Below are 18056 nucleotides of genomic sequence, written 5' to 3'. Positions count from 1 at the left end.
ATACAGAGATCTCTCCCATCATCTACGTCTAGAGGAAAGAGGGTTTGCACACTGACAATGAAGAGGGTTCTTTACTGTAGGAGCAGGGAGACCTCCAGCAGTACCTTGAGGGCACAGCATGGTCTGGTCTTTGATATAAATTTATACTCAGTTGTATGAGAGTAAACATAGCCATCCTTCTTAATAATCAGAGGAATCTGCCATGTCAGGTGAAATCCATGTCTGCCTGATGTTTATAAAAAGGAACCAATCTATATTGTCTGTGGATGGGCAGATGTGTCTGTCCGTTATCATACCCCCAGCTGTGCTGAACACAATTTCTGACAGCACATCAGCAGTGGGGCAGGCACGCACCTCTAAAGCATGTTGTGCAAGCTCTGGCCACTCATCCAGCTTAGACACCCAGAAGTCAGAGGGACCAACGCCATGTCTGAATATGGCTGCCTGCAGACGGGCGGAAATTCCGCGGTGGGATTTCCCACGGAATTTCTGCCCCTGGAAGCTGCCATAGGATTGCGTTAACAAACACAATCCTATGCAGACGGCCGCGATTTGGCCGCGCGAAATCTTGCGCGGCAAACAAATTGCAGCATGCTCTATTTCTGTGCGGGGCTCGTAGAGCCCCGCACAGAAAGGTGACTCACCCGCCGCTGGCCCCGTTCTGCACATGCGCTGGCTGCCCGGCAGCCGGCACATGAAAGAGGCGGGGCCGCGGGAGAGGTGAGTGCCCGCGCTGCTCTCTGCAGATGCTCAGGTCGGGTTCCGCTGCGAGAATTCTCACAGCCGGATCTGACCTGGCCGTCTGGAGGGGGCCTACATCTACGCGAGAGCCGATATACTCTTGATGTATCATGCACAAGTGCTGCCTGTGACTACCATCCTCATAGAATAGCTGGAGTTAGTGATGAATGGATCGATGGATGGATGGAAGGAATGTTACATAGTCTCCTCCCCTGTCTCTTGACCTATATTATCTCCCTCCTCCTCCTGCTCTTCCCTGTTTATACTTCTCTCATTGCTGGAGAAATGTGTTTGAGAAGACACCCCCTTTCTTGCCCAAAGCCACCCTCCCTGCGGTGTTGAGTAATGGCAGACTGGCTAGACACTTGATAGATTGGTATTCCTTCCTCATGTGACAATGACACATTATTGTCCCTGTGGCCCTGCAGCATCTGTTCCAGTAGGCAGACAACAGGGATGGTCATACTGATCAGTCCATCATCATTACTGATCATTTTGATTGCTTCCTTAAAACGGGCTAAAACCAGATACTAATCTTTGATCTGCAGCCACTCCACAGGCGTCAAGTGACTGACCGCTATACAGAGTCATGAGCGTAAGGGAAACAACCAGATTACTTGCCGGTAATCCGTTTTCCATCAGCCCATGACAGCACAGCTATTTCCCCTCCTACTGCTGAGTCTCTTTTTTTAGTTTATACCTAAACTTTATTTTAAGTTGAAAACAAACATAAATAAAAGACCTCAACTAGTCCATGGGTATCGCTACGGACTGAGGAGCTGAAGGGTGTTCTCGCTTCTTTTAAGAGATCTAGAAAGTTCCTATTTCTTGTCTGGATATGAGGCGGTTTCTCACTGCTGCTGTCATGGACTCATTGAAAACTGATTGTATACATGAAAAGGAAAATGCAACAAAAAGCAATATGAAAAATGCCAAAATTTACAGGGAATCAAGGCAAAATAAGCTATTGCCTCATCATTTAATAGAAGCTGCAAGAATATGAATCCAGTGTAACAAACATCAGCCACAATTACTGTGAATTGAGTCCTGGCAGTATCCAATGATCACGGCACTGGCGTAACTATAGAGGATGCAGGGGATGTGGTTACACCCGGGCCCAGGAGCCTTAGGGGGCCCATAAGGCCTCTCTTCTCCATATAGGGAGCCCAGTACTATGAATAAAACATTATAGTTGGGGGCCCTGTTACAGGTTTTGCGTTGGGGCCCAGGAGCTTCAAGTTACACCTCTGCGTTAAGGGGTTAAGAGATGTTGGGGGGCTCCTAAGATAAACTTTTGCACCCAGGCCTATGATTCTTTAGCTACACCCCTGGATCGCGGAATCCCATCTAAAGAACAATTGGGTGGGTTAAGGTGGCTATACATATTAGAGGGACCCGACGACCATCCGATGTGTACTGGTTTTCCCTAAAAAGCACATGGGTTGTAGAAAGATGTATTGAGCTGTTTGGATTTTAACATGGCCGATCCTTATGTTTTCTGCAAGATCTGCCACCACCAGAGATGTCTGGCAACTTGCTTCCTTCTCCCCATCCAGAACACTCAGTCAAGCATTCATTGTATATGGGAAGGAATATCTGTCGAATCGATGAGCAAATGTGATTGGACAATGCGGGCTGTCCTGCCAGATATGGAAGCCCAGGAGAAGAACAGGACACTCTCTGTTCAAACGCGCAAGTAATGGCGGCCACAGGACAGACATGATTACTGCTATTTAAAAGCAGAATCTGCAATGCAAAGGATTCTAGAAAAACAATAACTATGCACAATCCTGCACTACCTTCCTTCTCCTGCATAATTAGGAGTACATTCATGCAACACTTCTATTTTATGCATCCAAGTAGTTTGTTTTTTTTAAAGAGAAAGTGAGATTTTGCTGCAATGTGGATGAGAAAAACAGCAAATCCAAGAAACTGCAATACCTTTTTTGTTTGTTTCGTTGTCTTTCTGTCCACTTATTACAAGTTTCAGCTTTTTATCATCTTATGTTTTAGGAAGGATGGGCAACAAGATGCAACATATAAGGCTGCTTTCACATCTGCGTTGGCCGAACGGGTCTGTCTTATGATGGAAATGAACATCGCTGGGGTACTGTTGTACCTTGACAGCACTGGAAGCTAGGGATTTGACAGGGCTTAGATGGAGGAACGCCCCTATCACACCCCTGAGAAAGTACAGGTCCATAAAATGGAAGAATCTGTCTCAAAATGGCCGCTAGATACAAAATGGAGCATTATAAGATGTAAATAAGCTTGTGCGTAGTGAAACAATAATTAAAGCAGAAATAACTTTACAGCAGGGTATTCGGTGCAATGTCTAGAGATTTGTTTTTTGTTTTTTTTTTCTTTCTATTCATCCGAGAACATTTGCCTGGTACAGCCGCTATCAGAAAAGACTCCCCCATGTCCTGAGCTTTGGGAAAAGAGCAAATCGTGCTGATAAGACGCTGCGATCATCCAAACTCACAAGAGAGAATAATCATTTGAAGGACATTTCACATATTTATTCTCACTGCGCTGATTGTTCAACAAAGCACAATTCTAGATGTTTTTCTAACCCAATAAGATTAACCTCGTGACTAATGACGTATTCCTTTCCTGTATTAGAACTATACTCCGTCAATAAAGATTCAGTGTACGCGCCTTAAGCAGAGTGGGCTGAATACTTGCCGCGGCTCATCTCTACATATCTGTGAGAGCTAATTACTATAAATCATATAGTTTTTGGCCTCTCTGATGCATCCAGGTATGAACTAATTTGGAACCCAAGGCTTGAAAGGTTAATGTGACCGGTCATGTGTAACGGTCCTTAACAACTGGCGTAGTCGGCAGGATGATTTATTGATTGACGCTGATGATAACCATTGGACTGCGACACAGACCTGGATTGATGATATCGGCCGTGCCAAAGGCCGGGGACTGATCAACCCCATACAGCGCGGTAAGTCACATATATACATATATATGATGTCTACCGTGGTCTGTTTTGGCACGTTTGATTGTAGTCTGTCCTGCGGTCAGTCGTTATTTCAATGTACAATTGTTAAGCTGTCATCAATAGACATTGTTACCTCAGGTCTTGGGTACTCTTAAGTGACACCAAGGGACAGAATCTGTAATTTGACTATTTGCATATATATGTGTTTTCATTGTGGGTCCAGTAGGACTGGCTGTTTAAATGTACAGGGCGTTTTGGCTGTTTAACTGTACATGGCATTTTGTGGGTCCATTAGGACTGGCTGTTTAACGGTGCAGGGCGTTTTGGCTGTTTAACTGTATCGGGCATTTTGGCTGTTTAACTGTATCGAACGTAGAAGTCTGTGAACACTACGTCATCGAGGACAGGGCATTTGGCGTGGAAGTCTTTGAACACTACGTCTTGTTGTATCGTACGTAATAACATGTTGAAGTTCTTTAAGAAGACTACTGATCAGGGTCTCCTGGATTCTGTCCACTTGGTGTCATGTAGAGCAGGCAAAAAGTTAAGAAGTTATGTGAAAGGGCGTCAGACGTTAGAGTTCTTACATTACATGATTGAGCATAAGGCTACAGGCATACCAGGGTCTCAGGCAGTTATATATACTTATAATTAGGCCGTTGTAATATATGATGTTTAAATTGTTAAGAAGAAGACTGTAGATGATGGTCTTTTGGATCCTGTCTAGTTGGTAGTATATAGAGAGGAGTTGAAAAATGCAGAACATGTGGCGTTATCAGAAGGTGCCAGCGTATGTGTTATTTATGAGTCTAAATGCAGGGAATAGTTCATATTCACAGAGAGCGGACAGCCGTTTTACAAAGGTGGGGGCTGTCGGAGAAGGCTTGAAAAGTGTGTTAGCTGATAATGAAGGAATTGTAGTTAATAGACGATTGCTCAAGTTGGCAGAGAAAGATGTTTCAGTAAGTAACGTAAAGTTGAAGTAAGAAAGTTGCAGATTCAAGATGGTGATTATTCATATGCTTTGAGTTGAAGACAAAGGAAGGCAGCCCTTCTTCACCATCTGAGGGCACCGCCCCGGCCGTGTCATGGACGATGTTTTTCTTCCTTTTGTCCTGCCCCTAGATGGCCGTGTTGTTATTGGGGCCAATACCAGTCGGTATATCTTGATACGTGTCTAGTATGTAGTATTCCTGGACCCTCCCGTCACCATCGCGCAGTTAGGCCACGCCTTCGGTGGCCATTTCAGTGCCAGCCATAGCCCAGCGGCCATTTTAGCTTCTGTTGTAACAATACCTTCAGCTGCCGCTCAGACGTCATCTTAGCTCCGCAGCAGAAATGAGCTGGCCTCTGACCTCCCATCTATGTATGTTTTTACCTGGCATACCAATTCTTTGAACTGCAATGACGAGTGCCTTTTCTGAATTTTGCATAGAAACATTCAAGTCCCCTCATCCCGCCTGCAAATAGCCTTCTCCCGATTATCTGTTCTGCAGTCTGTGTTTAGCACCCCCATCCCAAGTAGGTCTGTGCTTAAAATTTCCCATGAATGTAGTTGTTGCTGGAAAAATCTTTTCCACTTTGCAAGGGGGAAAAATGGAGGAGAAAGGGAATCCTCTAGTCTGTGTCCCCCTATGACATGAAGCAAGTTCATACAGAGTCTGCAGACAATTATGTGACAATTAACCACCGTGCTGTCTGTCCTGTATGTTTTAATGTCATAATAATTGTGTCATTGCTGTACGTGTTGTCCATATCTCATAAGTCAGATACTGCTGAGAAGAAAGGTCGGAAGGAGAGGGTCAATATGTGATAATATATATATATATAGGAGTACATAGAGGGTTAATGCTTGATCTATTAGAAGCCGCAGCTAGTCCGGATCTCCCCCCCTTCCCTTTGGTTTTCTTCATCTAACTCTCAAGGCCAAAGATTAGAGAAGTTTGCTTGACTAGAATAGAACCCGTAATGAATCCAGTGAATCTTACTGTTTTTGCAGTTCTTTGTGTAAATGTCAGTTCTGTAATTGGTTGGACGTCTGCATAATTGCTAGATGTGTGTTCCTTTTATGGGAAATATTAGTGTGGTATACTTCTCTGGTATTACAGACAGTGAGGTGGGAGTGATTGAATGCATTTGTTTGCAAGATGAGGACAGTTGCATCATACGCGTTACGTCCTGTGTGAACTCTTACTAATATTTGAATGAGACTTGACTGCATGAACGGATGAGAGTTAATGTGTGATGTAGGCGCTGTGTGCTGATAATTTGGAAGCCTGCCAACAAGTCACAATTATACTGTTTCTGAGAATGCTCTATAGAAGAAACGTACGGACGGCCATACCTGTACTTACACCTGCTGCCAAACTCCGCACCTTTCTGGACCTTGTTTTCATACTGCCGCCCATGGGTCCACTTTGTTTTCGTTCAATCATTCCTTTTTTCCTATCTCACCCCTGAAGCTCATTTCTCACCCTTTTTACACTTTATCCTTTATTCTTTTCTGTACGGAATTTTCTGGCCAGGGGACGACAGTATTGACACAAAAGCACAGGGGACAATCACGGCCACCTGGATGCTACTCCATGAAGCTGTATCCGGTGGCTCGAGGAGCTCCCTCATGTGTTTGTGCGGTGGCAGCAGTACAGGCAATGGTTAACAAATCTTCGGAGTTGGTATTGAACCAACTCCCCCTTAGTGGTCCTCACCCCTCTTGTCATTCGGAGCATACTCACGCAAGTGCAACCCAAGCACTTATCTCTGGCCTGTCAGATCCGGCTACAATGTGCTCTTTTGAACCTGGCTACTCTTCTTTTAATTGAGTATCCTGGTTCACAGGGGGGAGGAGAAGGCATAGGTGATCTAGGTATTGCAGATCAGCTATTTTTAAATTGTTTGCAACAAGGTTCTGATCTATTTGAAATAGAATATCAGCCTGATTGTCTAGCAGTGATGCAACAAGAAAATGTAAGTTTTAAGAGGTTACTGAAGCCCCTGTTAACAATGCATATTTTGAGTTGTTTTTTATAGATGGTACCAAGGTGATGGACGACTCCACACTGGATATGCAGTGGTCACACAACAAGATGTCCTAAAAAGCAGAAACTCTGCCTCCCCATGTTTCAGGACAAGAAGCGGTACTGAAGGCCCTCACTGGGGCGTGTAGAGTGGTAGAAGGTAAGATGGCAACCTTTTACACTGACTCCCGGTATGCATTTGGCATAGCTCATGACTACGGCCCAACATGGAAGGCCAGACAGCTTGTTACCTCAGCAGGACAGCCAATTAAGAATGGTGCAGCTGTGCAAAGTCTCATGGAAGCCCTACTGCTACCTGACAAAGTGGAAAGCTCACACCAATTCCTACACCGGAGAAGCAAGAGGCAACGCCATCACAAACCTGAAGCCGTGGAAGAAAAGAAGAATTTGACAATAACTTTGGACTTTGACAATAACTTTGGACTTTGATATAAACCTTGGACTTTGACTACTTTGATATGAACTTGGACTTTGATACAAACTTTGGACTTTGATATGAACTTGGACTTTGATACAAACTTTGGACTTTGATATGCTAAAGACTTTACAGTTACAAGCCAGCAAGCAAGAAAAAGACAAATGGACTAAATATGGGAGCAGCAGAAATGGGACGGCGTATGGCGGACAGTCAACAGAACTTGCCTACCACGGTCCCTGTGCCCCATGATGGCCCAGCTGATGCACGGAAAGACACACCTACCGGGGGTCTAGATGTCCGCCTTGAGGTCGTGTCCTCTGGCCTGCTCCGTCGCCTCCGGTGCCGTCCGACATGGCGTGCCCACAAAAGGTCTTTCTGACTTTATTCCTGGTGATGTCGCCTCCTGTGGCTAGAAACGCGCTAACGCCAAAATCTGCGATCTGCACGGAACCGTCTTCACCCAGGAGGATGTTTCCAGCCTTAACATCCCTGAGGATCTGGCCGTTCTTATGCAGGTACTCCAGGCCTTCCAGCACCTCCTTCAGCATGGTGGCGATGCTCGCCTCATCCAACACCCCGTTCAAAGCAGCAATGATGTCAACGCTTGAGCAAGGACGGGTGGCTCCTGGGTTTTCTGTAGCTGCTGTATCATTTGTCCAATTTTGCATGATCTTTGCCGTAAGCAACAGGGCAGAAGTAAATTTGCCACATATCGCTTGCCTAGACCACTCTACCCATTTCAGGGATTGCAAATTGGCTACATTCAGCTCCCACTTGTTGGGAAGTATGAATATGTGCTTGTTGATTTCTTTTCAGGTTGGAGACCTACCCTGTTACCAAAGTAAATAAGCAGGTAACCGTACAGAAGCTCATGAATGAGATAATCTGCAGATATGGGGTACCGGAAGTAATTGAGTCTAACAAAGGTACAAATGTCACAGGTGAAATAATGCAATACATCATGTCTGCTTTGGGTATATTCCAGGCTTTTCACACACCCTACCGTCCACGGAGTAGTGGGAAAGTAGATCCATGGGCAATGAAGGAAACGGGTAAATCTTGAATTGAGTGTCTTCCATTAGTTTTTCTTTTTCTCCGGAGGGTACATGCCACAGTAGCCAAGTTTGGGAAATGATTCTCTTGTTAATTTTGTCATAGGTCTCTCCAAGGAATTGTCAATAACGCATTCTGTGGTCTCTGCTTCTCTCTCAGGTCCTACAGACGAGCGTCACAATCTGAAACCAGGTGGCAGGTTTGATCCACATGTGTATATATATAGATGCAATCAGAGTGCCAAGGGGGGGTGCCAGATGAGTTTAAAGCCAGGGATCAAGTTAAGGCCGGATTTGAGTCCCTGTTTGGAATAGTAACCATCAATAAGAACGTTTGTATATATATTACAACCAGCAGGGGTTCGTGAGCTATACAAGAGATGCACTTTAGGGGCTTGCTGATCAGTTGGGCCCCACGGCCACCATGGCTTTCCGGAACCGAGTGGCTCTGGATATGATGCTAGCCGAGAAAGGTGGTGTTTGTAAAATGATTGGTGAAAACTTGCTGTACATATATTCCAGATAATACAGGCCCCTCAGGTAAAGTGACTATCGCAATAAAGAAATTGGCCACATTGTCAGAAGAGCTGAAGCGTAATTCTGGGATAACTAACCCCTGGGATGAGTGGTTTGTATGGACCGGACAATGGAAACAATTCTTGATGCAGATAGGAATAGGGAGTCTGGTTACTCTTATCATACTCCTGCTACTTTCTGTCTGTATTGTGCCCTGCATGAGACGCTCTTGTGCTAAGCTTACAGATCAGATGGTGCCTGTTGCTCCCGTGTATGTTGATGCGGAAACCCCAGGCGATGGCTATATGCCTATAATACAACAGAGCGATTTGTCCCCTTATGGATCTGTCTCAGCAGAAGCAGGAGTGACCACTCTAGTCTCCCAGGCATTAGACTAGAGTAGCATGTGTGTTGTAGATCCCTTCTGTGTCTACTAGGTCTTCGTGTTTAGTTAGTTAGGATTAGTTGTCGGGGAAGGGATTAGCCCTTGGACAGCTGACCAACAATGATAGGTAGGGCATAGATAATAAACTAGAGATAGGGAAAGCAAACCTTACCCCGCCCAGTAGAAGTTATAAGGTATTGTTTATTTTGAGACAGTTTCTAGGGGGATTTGAGAAAGTACAGGTCCATAAAATGGAAGAATCTGTCTCAAAATGGCCGCTAGATACAAAATGGAGCATTATAAGATGTAAATAAGCTTGTGCGTAGTGAAACAATAATTAAAGCAGAAATAACTTTACAGCAGGGTATTCGGTGCAATGTCTAATGATTTGTTTTTTGTTTTCTTTCTATTCATCCGAGAACATTTGCCTGGTACAGCCGCTATCAGAAAAGACTCCCCCATGTCCTGAGCTTTGGGAAAAGAGCAAATCGTGCTGATAAGACGCTGCGATCATCCAAACTCACAAGAGAGAATAATCATTTGAAGGACATTTCACATATTTATTCTCACTGCGCTGATTGTTCAACAAAGCACAATTCTAGATGTTTTTCTAACCCAATAAGATTAACCTCGTGATTAATGACGTATTCCTTTCCTGTATTAGAACTATACTCCGTCAATAAAGATTCAGTGTACGCGCCTTAAGCAGAGTGGGCTGAATACTTGCCGCGGCTCATCTCTACATATCTGTGAGAGCTAATTACTATAAATCATATAGTTTTTGGCCTCTCTGATGCATCCAGGTATGAACTAATTTGGAACCCAAGGCTTGAAAGGTTAATGTGACCGGTCATGTGTAACGGTCCTTAACACCCCTAGCTTCTGATTGGCTGGCGACCCAGCACAGCTCAGAGAGCCGACAGCAGCGTGGAAGGAGTTTTGCCGTGGGATGGAGGGTTAGGGGTAGTTTCAATGTTAGGCTTACATTATTAGTTATAAATGGTTCCGTGTGAGTGCTGGCTGTCATTTACATGAAAGCATTGAGACCTAATAATGTAAGCCTAACTGTGAAACTACCTCTAACCCTCCATCCCATGGCAAAAGTCAGTGCACGCTCCTCGGACTATCCCCTGCATTCAAAACCCCTGCGCGCCGGTGCTGCCAGCACCTTGCCGCCAATGTGAGCTAATGTCCCCTGACATCTGAAGGCCCCCCCAACCGTGGTGGCCGCGGCAGGTGCAGCTGTCTGCTTTTGAGTTAGAAAGGGGGTTGAGTCGCTGCACCTGGGAGGCCCGGCACGTCTTAAGGGGAGAGAGCAGGAGGCGAGGAGAATCTACAGCGCAGCCCTTACTCACTGCTGCCGCCGGGGACAATTCAGTGCAGGCCACCAGAATACACAGCGCTGGAGGGATGAGAGCATGCTATCAGTGGCGCGCCAGAATGGTGAATGCAGCCAGTCAGCCACTGGGGGCCTGACCTGCCTATCAAGCTCCCTAACTCTTGGCTGCACCCACCACTTCCGGTGGTATGAAGGTACAATAGTACTCAGCACAGGATGGTCCCCATTGACTATAATGGGGTCCATATGATTTTCGCTCAGCTACTCGGCATTTTACTGGCTGCAGCGCTATTTCTTCTGTAATTTTGTTATGGATCTGCGAAGAAACCTCCAACTAGAGGTTTCAGTGCAGATGTGAAGGCAGCCTTACATAACTAAACAGATTTTACCTTCAAGACTCTGTGACTGTTGGTTGACAACTCCTGTGACAGCAGTAATGGCAGCTATATTCGTTATTAACCAGTTTCCCGAGCAACTAGGAACCCGTACTTGGCCAAATACAAATGGACATATTAGGTATGGAGGACTATCTATGGAAGACTTTTGGGAGGTAAATAGCATACTACATTTACAGAAAAAGGTCAGATTCACACAAACGTATTAGCACAGCATACTATTTAAAAAACCTTTGCGTGAGCAATATGTAGTAAATAGAACCCATTGATTTTAATAAGATAATTCACATACATGTATTTTGTGATGAAGGTTCTTAACAGATTGTCCAACACAGAATTAAACTTCACCAAGCATATCTATTCCACACATTGGATAAAAATCAGTAGAGCATAGCAATTTCAATTTGCATCTTCTCTGATCTGTATGAGAGCCTCCTATCTGCGGATATTACGTATAGAAGAATGGGAGCTTTTTTGGTGGAGCAGGTAGAAATAGCTCTTAGGCTGGTCTAAAAGGTGCTTTTAGATGCAATGACTATCATTCAAAAAATCGTTCAAACAAGCGGAAGTGAACAGTAATTGTTCGGTCTAAACTAGGGATGAGCGAGTATACTCAGTAAAGCACTACTCGTTCGAGTAATGTGCTTTAGACGAGTATCTCCCTGCTCGGCCCTGAAGATTCGGGAGCCGCTGTGGAGCGGCGGGGGAGAGCAGGGAGGAACGGAGGGGAGATCTCTCTCTCGCTCTCTCCCGCCCGCTCTCCCCTGCTCCCCGCCGCAACTCACCTGTCAGCTGCGGCGGCCCCCGAATCTTCAGGGACGAGCAGGGAGATACTCGTCTAAAGCACATTACTCGAGCGAGTAGTGCTTTAGCGAGTATATTCGCTCATCCCTAGTCTAAACGCGAGCCAACAACTGAACAGCGAATTAGAATTGTTCACTTTTCGTTCATGGTTCATTATATGCAGACATAAAAATCATCGTTGGCTCGTTCACTTATTGTCCGGTTTAAGCAATGTTTGTTCAGTCTTTCTCATTCACTTATACAGCAAATGTGAACGATGTGTCTGAATTTATTTTCTCATTCTAAGGGCTCTTTCCCACGAACGTATATCGGCCGGCTGATATACGTTGTGATCTGATGCATTGAATTCCAATGCCTCAAATCGCATGGCCGTATTACTAAGACCTAAAAACGCCTGCCAGGCCAATATAGCGCTGGGCGTTTTTACGTCGGGCCCTAAAGATAGTCCTAGAAATATCTTTTAGGCCGGAATACGTCGGCCGCTGCATTGGCTCCTATGGGAGCCTATGGTAGTGGACGGAGGTGGGAGGGAGTTTAGCTGCATGGCTGCTAAACACCCTCCCTCTGCTCTCCTCCCCCCCGTGCAGACTCACCTGTCCTCTCCTCCCCACTGTCTCTCTGCAGTGGGAGGGGGCGGGACAGGGCAGAGCTAAGCGCCGGCCTGTCCCACCTCCTCCCACTCTCGTTTGAACGATCCAACGATATATCTGCTGTATAAACAGAGTGCATGAGCGATCGGGCTAGAGATGCTGCTGCAGCGTCCGAGCGAGACGTGCCAAAGTGGGGGAGACCACGGGGATTGCAAGATGGATGTCATGGGTGGCTCTGCAATCTCTCTTGACAATGGTGGAAAAGGTGTCTTACTTAGTCGCAGCACAGTGGCACAAAATACACGTCTTGTTATACTGAACGGTGGTTTATCATGTGACGCCAGCACTTTATTCGGGACTACGGTAGTCAATGGTGGAAATAACTTGTTCTACACATTGGATAAAAATCAGTGTAGTATAGCCATTTCAATTTGCCTCTTCTCTGATCTATATGAGAGCCTCCTATCTTCGGATATTACGTATAGAAGAATGGGATTTTTTTGGGTGGAGCTGGTAGAAAAAGCTCTTAGGCTGGCGTAAGTAGCTGTTTTGGTTAGCAATCCGGAAATGCACAGTTTACTTCAGTTTTTAATGTAGTTGAAACAAAATACAATTAACAGTGTCAGTCTTGCAGAATAATAGCAGAGCAAATGGTTATGCAATACAGTTGATTTCCAAGTAAATACAATTTCCTCTTCAATGCTCTCTCTATTTGAACTTGGAAGGTTACCCAGTATGAATTGCCACAGGCCTAGTTATCTGTGTGGCTTACTGGAAGGGAATTATGCAGGTGTTAAAATTAGAGCAAAGATGGCCGCTGTACTGCAACTGGCTTTCAATTCACTGGGTTTTGTGTAACTCACTGTTTTAATGGAACTGCTTCAACCTTTCTCCTCCATACTACCAGGAAGACTAGGGAGCATACTGCCAGGAAGACTAGGGAGCTGGTGAATCCTGGCTTCCCTAAAGAGAAACACTTGCTTCAGCTGCTCGCACTGCAGACCTACTCCATGCACATCCTCCTTCAATGACCTACTAAGCAGACTATTCCTAAAGACTGCCTTGACTCCTCCTTCACTTCCTGCTCTGCTCCTGCACTTTCTCTAATCTCCTTCCCCTCTGCATAGAGGCTCATACTATTGTTTCCCGCTCTAACTCCCACCCCTCTACCAATCAGGGAGGGGCATAACATACAGCCAATAATCAGCCAGCTGCTACCAAGCTTTTAGCTTAGGAAGAGGAGAACCAGGTTTCTTTGATGTGCGGCACATCCTATGCCTCCTTGAAGCACATAGGCAGGTGTGACAGGAGAATAAAAAAGTACCTCATCTGGCTCCTTCACGTACCCTAATAGCACCATAACTTAGTTTATGGTGCTGTAGGGGGAGGTGACAGGTTCCCTTTACAAGTGTTCTTAGTGTAGTTCTTCAGTGTGTGATCTTTGGGGATCCAATAGTTGGAAATCCTGTTGTGAGCAGAAAAAGAGGAGCCCCTTCTTGACACACCACTGCTGTCAACCTAGTTGGTTGTATGATATAAGCCTCATTCATAGCCCTATGGGCAACACTGTGGTCCTGATCAATAGAGCTCCAGGTCAGATTGATTGCTTACCCTATAGTTAGGCTGTTACTGTTTTGTCCTGGAGAACGCACCATCTCTTTTCACCATCCCACATATGTCTGCATGTTGTTGACCTCCTGTTCAATTCCATATTGGAAACTACTCTGTGGTCTTCTTAAAGTCAACTAGATTCCACATGGGGAGCATCACCAATGTCTATCCACTCTCATTCCTCACTGTGTTCTTCTCGCAGGTGGCCAACTATGGTGTTGGAGGCCAATATGAGCCCCACTTTGATTTTGGAAAGGTAAATTGTGATTTTTTAGAGGACAGATAAATATTCCCATATATTGTCGCTTTCAGGTGGCAAATTATGGCATGGGAGGACAGTATGAAGCCCACTTTGACTTTGCACGGGCAAGTAACGTTCTGTATCCTGCAAGCAGCACTTCGATTTTTAGGTTCTTACCTGTAACTGCGATAGCATGTTTATTAGACTTACCTGAGCTGAAACTGATGGGACTGCTGTTTTCAGTGATGCCACCATACTTGTATTTCAATGTAAATCTTAAAATTGGTCATTTGATCTTTCTTAGTAGAACGATGTATAAAACCACCAAGAGAAGAATGGATAGTCAGTACTACATATAACAACAAGGTCGTCCTGGTGAATTGGAAACAATGAATTCATAGTCCTATATTTCTCTTTATGGATCTCATGGTGGTTTTGTAGCATGGCAATAGTTTGTGAACAAAACATCAATCTGTATTAGACTTTAGAAGATCTTTGCCTTTGTGAATGTTTGGATGTAGTACAGTGATTCTAATCCGTAATTAATCTGCAGTGTTTGTCTGAGCATGTTTCTGAATGTCTGTAACCTGATTATTGTTGGACATTGGAAGCCAATTACTGTATAAACCACATTTCTGGAAGCTACATAATTCTTCAGAGTTCTAATAATGCAATGAATGTAACAATGCATGTTATTCAGAACACTTCTAAAGTTCTGATGGTGCGCTGACCTATTCTTTTGTGTCCACAGAAACACTAACCTGATGCTTTTAACCCCTTAATGACTCGGCCATTTTTCTTTTTCCTTTTCCATTTTCATTTTTTCCTCCCCCCTTTAAAAAAATCGTAACTCCTTTATTTATCCATTGACATCACTGTATGAGGGCTTGTTTTTTGCGGGACGAGTTGTATTTTTCAATTGTGCTATTTAAAGTACCATACAATGTACTGAAAAACTTTTTAAAATTCTAAGTGGAGTAAAATGAAAAAAAAACACGACATTTCGCCATCTTTTAGTGCGTCTTGCTTCTATGGCGCATAAACGGCAACAAAAACGACATGATAACTTTATTCTATGGGTCGGTACGATTACTACGATACCAAACTTGTATAGTTTTTTTTTTACTATACTCCTCTTTTTTTTTTTTCAAAGACATTACATTTTTTTCAATTATTTTCTGCCGTCATCGCCGTAGTTGAGCAAGGTCTCACTTTTTGCGGGATGTCCTGTAGTTTCTGATAGTACCATTTTGGAATACATACGACTTTGTTATCGCTTTTTATTGCGTTTTTTCTGGGAGACAGGGTAACTAAAAAAGTTAGCATTACGTCATACTGCTTTTTGACAGGCAGTCTATCAAGCCACCCTGTGTGGATGGCTTGATAGGCAGTCTGTTAAGGCAGCCCTGGAGCCTTTCATTAGGCCCCCGGCTGTCATGACACCTGCCCGGCTCCCCCGATCTCACTGCGGGGGGGCTGTGCGGGATTTAAATGCCACTGTCAAAATTGACAGCGGCATTTAAATGGTTAATAGCTGCAATCGGCCGCGCAGCCGCTCGCGGCTATTGCCCGCGGGTGTCAGCTGTTATAAACGGCTGACGCCCGCACTGTATGAAGAGAGGTTGCATCGCAACCTCTTTTCATACATACCCCGCGGCCACAGGACGTACCGGTACGTCCTTGGTCGTGAAGGGGTTAAAGAGCTCGGTACAGGCAACAGGATTGCCACTTGGTTATTTTATGTAAGTTGCACGAGTCTCATGTTATCCGTTATGTATCTGTTTGGAAGGAGTGTTAAGTGCCAGTCATGCCACACCTTTACCGCATTCATTATGTGCCTCTAAGGTGTCACATTTGGGTGACCTGTGAATGAACCCTTACTAAGCCCTTAACGAAACAGGAGGTACAGTTATCTAGGTTGATCACCCTCCATACAATGCGGGTGCTGGCTGTTTCTTACAGCCGACACCAACTGGCAACAGCTGCGATTAGCACTAATGCTGATAGCAGTTGTTAACTCTTGAAATGCCACAGTCAATTCTGACAGCAACGTTTAAATGCCCCGAACAGAGTTAAGGGGATCCGTACGGTCCCTCTTCAATGGGCTTGCAGGGTGCCATTTGGTTAAAATGGCTGCCAGGTGCCTTCTGAAAGTCCCCAGGGCTGCCACTGCAGATTACCTATTAACCCATGCCTGTTGTGCGGGTTGATAGATTGCCTGTCATATCGCGGTATAATGTAATATTATGGTATTACATTATACTACATGAGCAACCAAACCATCACAATTTCTTATTCCCTTTGGTATCGCTGCATCCATAAAAGTCCGATCTATAAAAGTAGCAGATTATTTACCCAGCATGGTGAACATCATTGGAAAAAATACACATCACAATTGCACTTTTTGGGTCACACTGTCTCCTTTTTAGGCCGGCTTCATACATGTGTGTGCATATTTACGCTTCCTGAGCGTTGCGTATTTGCAGAATGAGCAATGCTTTTTTGAGCGCGCATCAACGTATTTTACACTTCTTTTTGCGCCAACAGGTCACTTTCATTTTTGTGTGTGGCCCTTCACAGACTAGACCCTTTAAAATGATTATTCTTTATTGGAAAGTATCTAAAAACATACACACAAAGGCTAGACCAAATGGGATGGGGGAAAATACACCCCAAAGACACACCGATTGAAATGGCTAATTAGTTCCAGATGTCTGCAGCCAGCGGAATTGCACAGTGTTTCATGCATCTCCTTGCGTATTGTGCACACTTTTGCAACGCCCCCCCCCCCCCACATTGACTTCTATCGGGGCCTTTGCTGCGCAAATATGCAGAAAAATAGAGCATGTATTTCTTTCTTGTGCAACCATAATGTGCATGAAAAATACGGAAGTATGAATGAACCCATTGAAATTTATGGACTCTATTCTCTGCATATTGGATGTGCAAAATTTGCGTGTGAAAAAATGCCCGTGTGAAGGCAGCATTACACAGGCAGATAATCTGCCCTTGCTAAAAACCACTCACCGACAATGAGCATGTCAGTCAGCGCTCATTACCTCAGTGTATGCAGATTATCTGCTCTATGGGGACGACCAATCGCTTGCACCATACAGCTGTCATTGATGGGGTAGACGTCTCCTCACTTATGCAGGAAGATGTGTAGCTAAGCAATGAGCACATGAATGAGCTGATCAGCCGATGAACGGATGCCCATTGCACATGTGTTTTATCATATTTAGGCCGTTTTCACATCTGCATCGGAGGTTACATCATGGATGCGGCTCTAAATACAGAAAGAAAAAGAACTGCATGCGGAGCTTTTAATTCCTCCCAAAAGCCAGGCTGCTGGGTGGAAAGTGGATGGACCCCATTATAGTCAATGGGGTCCGTCCAGTGCTGCTTGGTTCTGTCCAGAAACTGAGTCAGAAACTTCGGCCATGGAAATTCCCCTTTCCTAACTCCCGAATGCAGTAGGAAAGCAGAAGCCTTGAGCAATAATCTAGCTTTAAGAGCAATAAATCCAGTTCTAATGAGTATCTATACGAATAATAATGCAGTTCTAACTCACATCTATACAACTTAAAAACATTGGGTTATTTGATACTTACTGCCCCTTCTATCACTGTAGGCTGGTAACCCAGCACAGCCTCAATGTTCGTGTCTTGCCATTGTTAGTATGTTTATGCGTTAGCCCATGGTTTTAATAATTATTAATAAAGCTTGTTATTTAGTCTATATCTGTGAAGGGCTAGATTAACTATTATATAGACTTTCCCTACCACTGTGAATTATAGAACTGTAAAGCCCAAGTCTCAGAAATCTCCGGGAAAGAATAATTTGTGGAGGACATTATTGGTTATTTCTATTTTGAAGGTGGAAAATCTGCATAATTTGTTAGTATGCAATGATTAGAACTGGAGCCACGCAACACGGTTTGGAGACAGAGAGCTGATATTCACGGGCCCCG

At 44.6% G+C, this 18056-nt stretch overlaps 1 protein-coding gene across 1 annotated transcript in view; it reads left to right on the top strand.

The window, feature by feature from the left end:
* Positions 1-2219: 2219 nt before the first annotated feature.
* LOC136626577 (speedy protein A-like) overlaps positions 2220-18056 on the top strand; it is a 31072-nt gene continuing 15235 nt past the window's right edge. Inside the window, exons 1-4 of the mRNA XM_066601626.1 lie at positions 2220-2437; positions 2755-2848; positions 14048-14101; positions 14158-14225. Coding sequence (XP_066457723.1) covers positions 2220-2437; positions 2755-2848; positions 14048-14101; positions 14158-14225 — 434 coding nt within the window. The remainder of the gene's footprint in view (positions 2438-2754; positions 2849-14047; positions 14102-14157; positions 14226-18056) is intronic.

The sequence above is a fragment of the Eleutherodactylus coqui genome, chromosome 4 (assembly GCF_035609145.1).
Source record: "Eleutherodactylus coqui strain aEleCoq1 chromosome 4, aEleCoq1.hap1, whole genome shotgun sequence".
NCBI classification, from domain to species: Eukaryota; Metazoa; Chordata; class Amphibia; order Anura; family Eleutherodactylidae; genus Eleutherodactylus; species Eleutherodactylus coqui.
This window is presented reverse-complemented; position numbering and strand designations above follow the sequence as displayed.